Source organism: Zea mays, chromosome 2 (assembly GCF_902167145.1).
Source record: "Zea mays cultivar B73 chromosome 2, Zm-B73-REFERENCE-NAM-5.0, whole genome shotgun sequence".
Classification (NCBI taxonomy): Eukaryota; Viridiplantae; Streptophyta; class Magnoliopsida; order Poales; family Poaceae; genus Zea; species Zea mays.
In genome coordinates, this window is record NC_050097.1 from 29,367,215 (window position 1) to 29,376,415 (window position 9,201).

At 44.9% G+C, this 9,201-nt stretch overlaps 1 protein-coding gene across 1 annotated transcript; it reads right to left on the reverse strand.

Moving 5' to 3' along the window:
- Window positions 1–5,389: 5,389 nt before the first annotated feature.
- Window positions 5,390–7,609, reverse strand: LOC542619 (plasma membrane intrinsic protein). The gene is given in 3 exon segments (NM_001112146.1): window positions 5,390–5,781; window positions 6,727–6,867; window positions 6,949–7,609. Coding segments are annotated over 3 exon segments (858 nt in total). The 5' UTR covers window positions 7,552–7,609; the 3' UTR covers window positions 5,390–5,667.
- Between the last annotated feature and the right edge of the window lie 1,592 nt (window positions 7,610–9,201).

Below are 9,201 nucleotides of genomic sequence, written 5' to 3' on the forward strand. Positions count from 1 at the left end.
GATGTGAGATACACAAATATTTAGTCTATAAGCACACTAGTATGAGCAATACTTAAAGCCGTGATGGAGAACTGGCTTGGCTATGTTGCAAGTGCTCAACTAGTGCTTTGGAGGAGCTCATTTCATATGAGACATTACATGATGTCATGTGGCTTGATGGTAGTGCTCAACTAGTGCTTTGGAGAAGCTTGTTGCATATGAGACATGACATGATGTCATGTGGCTTGGTGAAGAAGATCAAAAGATATGCTTATCCATGATGAGCTAGGTTGTGAGAGTAAAGGGCAAGTTAGAGGCTCGAGGATGATAGGCCGGTGGGGCAGTGAAGTATGAGTAGAGAGCTTGGAGTCAATGAACCAAGTCAATGGTGAAGAGAAAACGAAACTATGATCCATGAACCAATAAGATCATGTGATGACATGAAGTGGATCATATCATTTAACTGAGATCAAGCCAAGTGTTTATTTGTATTGATAGTCAAGTGCCTTTATGGAGAATGATGGAGGAGCTTTATGCTATCAGCAACGATCAAATATAGCATAATTGGCTACATTGATGGATCATCATTGCTCATTATTCAATGAATATGGAGGTTGGATGCTTGTGTTGCACCACTAATACAGAAATGAAATTGAAGGTACAAAGTAAAGGTACACATGTAGGGCATTTTATTTCATTGGTATAGGATTGAGTACACAAGTGCTTGATTAGTTTAAGATATATGGGTGTACTTTTAAGAGGGCAAGCTTGCTTGCATATCGTTCATCTAGTGCCACTTGAACAATCTAACTTTGCATGCATTGTTAAGATCGAGTGGCTAAAAATAGTTTGAAAACCTTTGCGAAATGTAAAAGCTATTTCACATAAAAGGTGGATGTGTATAGTGTGGCGACACTTTGAAGTTGGTATATTTTAATAAGGTTTGAAAATGGTTTGAATCAAATTTCATAGAGAAGCTTGAAGGCGTGTTTGGTGCACCATCGGATTGTTTCGATTGTTGAAGCATTAGATTATAAGTTGCGGTGAAGGAGGAATTTGTAGCAAGATTGGTGTGGTGCTATTGTGCCTAATGGTGGGACCTCTGGCCCTGATGGTGTGACTACTAGGGGCATCGGATTTTGCAGATGTTCCTCTAGGTTTTGGCATTGGATGTTGTGATGTCACTATTTATGCGACTACTCTAGTGGCTTTGATGGTGGTACGAATAACTTAGGTAGTCCAACCATGGAGTAGGAAACGTGTGAAAGTTCTCTAGTTTCATATGTGCATAGCATATGGTTCGATTCTGAGGGTGCTCGGATCATTCCGATGGACCCCTAGACATCTAGTGGTGAAGATTGAACATGGTGGTCGGACTAGTAGTAGTTGTGGTTGGACTACCAATGGAGCCACGCTCCCACTAACGTGTGGAACCTGTTGGGGCAGGTAGATATTGGAGGAGCACAGGCGACCATTAGCACCCTGATCTAGAATCGTCGACTGTGCAAGGCTACACAAGGAAGTCCTAAACAACTAGTTTTATTGCCCCCTCTATAAATAAAGCCTAAAATTTGCTTCCATGGGAGACTCAAACTCAGAACCCGAGGAATGCTACTTACACCATCTAATCAACTCAGATAGTGGCACAAACAAATATAACACGGGTGATTGAACAGACAAATAAACATAGGTGATTGAACTACGACAAAAAAATAGTAAACCAACATTTGGATATATGACACACAGACACAAACTCAACAAAATGAATTAGAAACAAAACCGTAATGTATAAAAAATCTATAAGACAAAAAGATATGTGGCAGTTTATTTTAGTTTTTTTACTCTAGGTAAAGCAAAAAAAATCAATCTAAAGGTAAAGGCAAAGATATAGCTAACAGACAACTTAGGCTCTGATACCACTTTATGTAGATGCAGCCCTATCTTTCGACGGATATGATAACTTTCGAGGAGAACTCGACATTCACGATCTAAACTTTGAACCAAGTCTGATTCAAACCTCCACAACCGTTACACCACTATTTTGTTGGTTATCAACCACATACAATATGATTGATCTCGCTGAGAAGGCTTTCCCGTAAGCTAGCCGAAAGCACAAGTAAAAAAGAGATGACAATAGGATAAGAGATGCTAGTAGCTACAAATGAACAAGATTACAAACATGGAACATGATTCACAACAGTCGATCTCGGCGATACACAAGCAATAAACAATATTTGTTTCGCAATAAAAAAGGAACACAACAAAATCAAACTCTAGCGAAAGTGACGACGGTTGTCTATAGTCTTCGACTTCAGCCTTTTAGACACTCCTAATGGGCTCTTTTTTTTAGATAATGGGAACAAATCCCGACCTACATCAACTGATGACGGCCGTCCACACACCACAACATAAAGTACCGAAACAACGCCACATTTGGCCACAAAACCCAAACGCAGTTGGGAGAATAGACAAACATCACATAGTTAATCTATTACTGAAGGTCCAACCATGCGTCGAGAAGACTTGTATCATCGATGTCTCCAAAAGTCTGCAGGCCTCCCTCATGCTTCTAGTGTCCTCTTTATGCCTTTGAAGCATCCCCCAAAAACGACACCAGTAAGTTCCTCGGAAGAGTACCTGTAAATAAGTTTGGATAGGAGATTTATTAAAAACCACATCGTTTCTACTTAGCCACAATGCCCAACAAATAGCTATAGCGCCCACATATATCTTAGCTTTAACATTAGGGTGAAACCCCTGAAGCCAAGAAGAACACATATCTTCTATACTAGTTGGTTCTCTAATGCCAAATGTAAAATATACCGTACGCCATAGGAATCTCGCATAATGGCACTGGAAGAAAAGATGTTGAATGGTTTCATCTTGTGGACAGAAAACACATTTTTTTGATCCTGACCAATTTCTCTTGGCAAGGTTATCTTTAGTTAAGGTTACCCCTTGTCTTAAGAACCAGAAGAAGATCTTGATCTTTAAGGGGAGTTTTAGTTTCCAGATGAGGCCATCCTGCCGTACTTGTGCGTTCCCAATCAATGCCGCATACATAGACTGAGTGGAGAACAACCTGTTTTGATGAAGGCTCCAACGAAAACTATCTCTTGCCTGGTTCAACGTCGTATCCACTACTAGGCTGACTAAGGTATGCCATCTCTCCAAATTAGCACCATGTAGGCCTCTCCTGTAGGAGACATTGAGAGGTACAGACCCTAGCACATTGGCCACAGTAGCATTCTTCCGCTGCACTAGGTTATATAGGCTCGGGAATCTATGCTGGAGCGAGAAATCCCCCAGCCATTTGTCCTCCCAAAACCTTGTGTCCTGTCCGTTGTTAACTCGGAATATCCCATTCGCAAAGAAGATATCCTTCACTTTCATCAAACCCGACCAGAAGTGGGAATCTCCTTGTTTCCTAACCACTTGACCAAGGGTTTTATTCCCTAGATACTTCCTTCTAAGGATCTGTTGCCATAAACCCTCCTCGTTTATCAGCTTGAACAACCACTTACTCAACAGGCATTTATTCTGAATATCAATATTCTTAATTCCCAGGCCCCCAATGTCCTTGGGCTGACAAAGAATATTCCATTTAGTAAGCCTGTATTTCTTTTTTTCCTGGTCCGATTGCCAAAAGAACCTAGATCTCAGGTAATCCATTTTCCACAAAACCTTACGAGGGACCTCAAAGAAGGACATCATATATAATGGGAGACTAGTCAGTACTGAGTTGATTAGAACTAGCCGCCCTCCTGACGAAAGGTGCTTGCCCTTCCAACTACTTAGCTTTTTCTCAATGCGTTCGAGTACACCGTTCCAATCAGCGTTACTCAGTTTCCTATAATTCATAGGAATGCCTAGGTACCTGAATGGATATGTCCCCATTTTGCATCCGAACAGCTGAGCATACTGACTCTCACATTCTTTAGCGGCTCCAAAGCAGAATACCTCACTCTTATGGAAATTGATCTTGAGACCTGACAACTGTTCGAAAGCGCATAGAATGAGCTTAAGATTACAGGCTTTCTCATAATCATGATCCATAAATAGTATGGTATCATCTGCATACTGGAGAATGGACAGCCCCTCATCAACCAGGTGCGGAACCACCCCTGTGATCTGTCCCTCTCTTTTGGCCCTGTTTATTAATACTGCCAGCATGTCAGCAACAATATTAAACAAGGTAGGAGAGAGGGGGTCCCCTTGTCTTAATCCTTTCTTAGTTTGGAAGTTATTACCCACCTGGTCATTTATCTTAATGTTAACATGACCTTTCTGGGTAAAAGCCTTGACCCAATCGCACCATTTTTCCGAAAAGCCTTTCATGTTTAAAGTTTGTTTCACAAAGGACCATCGAACTTTGTCGTATGCCTTTTCGAAATCAACCTTAAACACCACCCCACTCTGCTTTTTCCGGTGCATCTCATGAAGAGTCTCCTAATGGGCTCTAAGATGGTACATGTGCGAACACACCAAAAGACGGTGCTGCGACACCTTGTCAGATTCTGTAATGGTAACTTATTTCGATGATTTTTGTTGGTTTATGATGAGTTTTGACGTCCAACCAAAGCTATTGGTTAGCTTATCAAACTGTTTGTCTATGCATACGTGGATTATCGAAAATGTAGTCTCGAACGTCGATTTTATCTGGTACTGCTTCTGGAATTTGAGATGGACTCTAATTTAGGTTAAACTAGACCTTCGCCATAGTGTAGATGAGTATGTTGATGATCTTCATCTTCTTAGCTTATATTTAAAAGAAATTCTCATCACGCCCAGACAGAACCAGAAAGAACTCTCTGCAACCCAACTTCAACAACCAATTGATCGGCAAGCCAAAAGAAGACCAGACGAAAGCTTCCACCTTTTGGCCACGAGAGTCGAGAAAAGCGCCATTGATCATCAAGGCCAGGCAAACCGTCACCAGGACCAGGGTAGGAAATGCCCCCGCGGCGCGCACACACGGCTAAGTTTTTTTTCTCAACCAATATGATTTAAGATTGAGATCATTGTAATCCTAAGTTTTTTTTTATTCCCGCGTCCTGAAATCCTGTGTTCCAACTTCCAAAGGTTCCCCGAATGGTTCTGAAATTTGAGGCCCCATATGGTGTGATGCCGTTGCCAGAGGCACTATGGCATATCATATATGCAGCGTGCATCAGCAGCGATACGAGCGAGGCAACAAAAAGCATTCAACTTCAAGTATTAAAGATACTCTTTGGATCGACTTCTCTCTAAATTTTGTATTAGAGCTTTAAAAGTTTTAGAGCACCTCAGTTTATTTTTTAACTCTAAAGCTCTAATATAAGGTGGACTTCAGAGCAGTTGTTTAGAGCTTTAACTCTAAAGTTTAGAGCTCCAAAGTTCAGAGGAGAAATCCAAACAAACGTACAAACCCTTTAAAAACTTAAATATATGCATTTTTTTCTTTTCTTTTTCATTTTACCCAGTCGTCGACTCGTCGTACACGGATAAGTACAGCACAACAATCACACTAGCTTGGAAGGAAAATTAAAGCAAGCAAAATGCAGTGGAAATACAAACTGATCATAAGGCATGCATATATAACGACGCATGGCTAGAGGCAACCAACGACGACACGCTGTCCTTGTCCAGCCTCTGGTATATCTACAGTTCACGCCTCCGGCTGTCCTTGTCCGGCGGGAGGCCATCGATCTAGCGGCTGAAGGAGGCAGACGATCCCAGCTTGGCGGCGCTGGCCCTCAGCACGTACTGGTGGTACGCCGCGGCGATGGCGGCGCCGATGAATGGACCCACCCAGAAGATCCACTGCAATTACAGACGACAGGACATGCAACCCATGTAAGACACCTCGACTGATACTTGCGGATCACTTCATCAAAGTGGATTGCGATTTCGTATATATCAGTTGGTGTTGGTGACATATGATGATTCAATTTACAAATGTTGTTATGAATTAATCAGTGTAGCTGCAGTAACATTTAGGTATTTTGGTCACACACTGTAGATTAATGTTTTTTTGGAGTTAGGTCGGAGGGCGGTTGTTGGGAACAGATTAGGCCGCGTGCTTTGTTTTTAGGCCCCGTTTAGTTTGAGAGACTAAAAATTAGTCCCTATATTTTAGTTTTATTTAGTATTTAAATTGTCAAACAGTGGGACTAAAATATAGATTAAACTGTTTTATTCTCTAATCCCACAAGAGGTAACTAAAGGAGACTAAATTATATTAATTTTACTTTTTATCCCTTATTTATTTCAGTTGCATTAATGACAGTAAAATGCTAATGACGTAATGAGCATTTTGATATTTTTATGAGTCAATTAATATGTTTTGAATATTTTTAGTTCCTAGAAATAAAAAAGGTAAGGACTAAACTTTTGTCACTAAAGGAACGAAACAGACCTTAATCACACAGCTGAAAGTGCCTGTGTTAATGGCATACTAAATTAACAACTGCATACTAATAATCAATTTGGATGACATCTGCTGATCAGTTTAACTAAGTGATCATCATTGAGCCTTATCCTGAGCATCCAGTTTGTTATAATAATATATCAGTTCTATCTGCTCCTATCTAGTAATAAACCCTACGGCTGAGAAATGTCGCAACAGTTTTGTTCGATTGGTTATTAAGGTTAGGTCAGTGTTGGTATGGCAGCGGCCAGCCATGCCTGTAAGCAATTAGCACTTAATTTATTGTTAGTAGAACTTTCAGCGGGAGAAGGGGTGGTGTCTGTGTGTGTAGGGCGTACGTGGTCATCCCAGGCCTTGTCGTTGTTGTAGATGACAGCAGCGCCCAAGCTCCTGGCCGGGTTGATGCCGGTGCCGGTGATGGGGATCGTGGCCAGATGGACCATGAACACCGCAAACCCGATGGGGAGAGGGGCAAGCACCTGAACAAAGCAGAAGCGCAAAGCATCGGTATGTATGTAACACGATGAAGCTCATCGGAGGTCGTGCGCTGAGCAACTTACGGGGACATGAGAGTCACGGGCGTTGCGCTTGGGGTCGGTGGCGGAGAAGACGGTGTAGACGAGCACGAAGGTGCCGATGATCTCCGCGGCGAGGCCGGTGCCCTTGGAGTAGCCGGCGCTGAGCTCGTTGGCGCCGCCGCCGTAGCGCACGTAGAAGGCGCTCTGGAAGCCCTTGACGAGCCCGACGCCGCAGATGGCGCCGAGGCACTGCGCCACGATGTAGAGCAGCGCGCGCACCAGCGAGACCTTGCGCGCCAGGAAGAGGCCGAAGGTGACGGCCGGGTTGATGTGCCCACCCGACACCCCCGCGGTGCAGTAGACGAGGATGAAGATCATGCCGCCGAAGGCCCAGGCGATGCCGAGCACGCCGACGCCGCCGCACGCCGCGTCGGGGCCCGACGCCGCCGCGTCCGTCTGGTGCTTGTACCCGATCACCGTGGCCACCGTGATGTAGAGGAAGAGCAGCGTGGCCACGAACTCGGCGATCACCGCGCGGTACAGCGACCACTTGGTCAGCTCCTCCGCGTCCACCAGCGGCGCCGGGGGCGGGTCCGAGTAGTCCTTGCCCTCGTGCGCCGCCGCGGCCTCGATGTCCTTGGCCATTCTCGCGCTAGCCGCTAGTCTGGTGAGACTTGCTGTGCTTCTTAGCTCGGCTTAGCTTAGCTCTCTCGCTTTTGACGAGACTGGCCGAGGCGAGGCGAGGTATTTAAGGAGGGCGAGTGGGAGTGAGACGGTGGCGGTGGTTCGTGACAGCAACAGGCGGCTGCTTCATGATTGGATTGTTTAAGTCCTCTCCTCCTCCTCAGAGATAAGGCCCCGGCCGGAGCCGAGCGTCTGGCCAGGGAGGTTTCTGGGGTTATAATTTTGCCGACCGCGACCGACTAAAGCGCTCATCGTCGTTAGATAATTCTGGAGCCTAACCGGTGGCTCTGCCTAATACGGGGGTTGGGGCTAGATTTAATCAGTGGCTAAGCTTCATTCGGCGACGATACATGCGTGTGTCAGCGTGTCATTGTTTCTAGTCTGCGTCTGATAATGTGTGGTGAATGGTGAGGGAGGCACAAGCGTCAGTGAAGTCTGCAGTGGCCATATGCATGCCTCTGCACTGCTACGCTTGCAGCGAAGATCACCCACCTCTCTAGTCTCTACGTGCTTCAGGCAAACAGTGAGTTTCTGTACCTCTCCGTTTTCTTTTCTTTTGCGAATTTGTATCCCTGTTTCCGACTTCTGAATAGAGAATAACCAAACTTGCTATAAGAATTTGCCAGAAATTTTCTTTTACAAAAAAAGTTTGTCGTTTGCCTGGTGGCAACGCAGTATGTATGCTTCTCCACCAACGGAGAGCTACTCAATCAGCAGTATGGCACATCGCAAGGACCACCTAATGCCTGCAGCTATGCGCTTGATTAGGTGCAACCGAAATGTCGTGTTGTGCGCAGGCTTTGGCTGTGTCCCTCATCTCTAATCCCTTTGACACGAAAAGGGAGCAAAAACTTGTGGCAGCACAGCGTGTTACGCCCTGTCATGACGTCGTATCATACTAGCACATTCCTGAACCATCAAATCTGGATTCTGGAACCACACCGATTGCTAGCTACTTGCAACAAGCACTGTGTATGGAGGCCCTCCTCCGTTGCTTTTCACCAGGCAGCGCGAGTTGGAGCTAGAATCAGCTGTTGCTGTTGTTGCAGCTGGTGCACAGAACTGAAGACTCCTTTTCGTGTATGAGGACAGCAACAGCACGAGACAGAAAGTGAAGCCCCAATGATGCCGACTCCCATCTTCCACGAGATCCCATCACAGGACGCTCACGCCTCATGTTACAGTGCCCATCCTGTTCGCCCGTGGCGACTACCTGGAAAACGAGGGACACAGAAAGTCGTGCGGTTTTCGTGCAACGTCGAGACCCCGGTGTACAACGGCCATGAGATTAATGTAAGCGAAACGGACAACGGTGGAGCAATCAAGCAGTGACGCTGGCACCTTGCATACTTTATATAAGCCTTTATATGGCTGAAACCAGCTGGACGGCACGGGTCCTGCTCACGCCGATTTGTTTGATCGATTTTGGCAACTACACTGCGTTGTCACATTGGACAACAGATTATCCTCTGAGCTCATTTTTAAATCTCAAAACTCTCAATACAGATAATTTCGTTGTGCACAGAGACAACCAGGTCCTAACGATATTGCAGCAGCAGCCGAGCAATCGAATAACTTGCCACATGACATGAGCAAGTGACCTGATTAAAA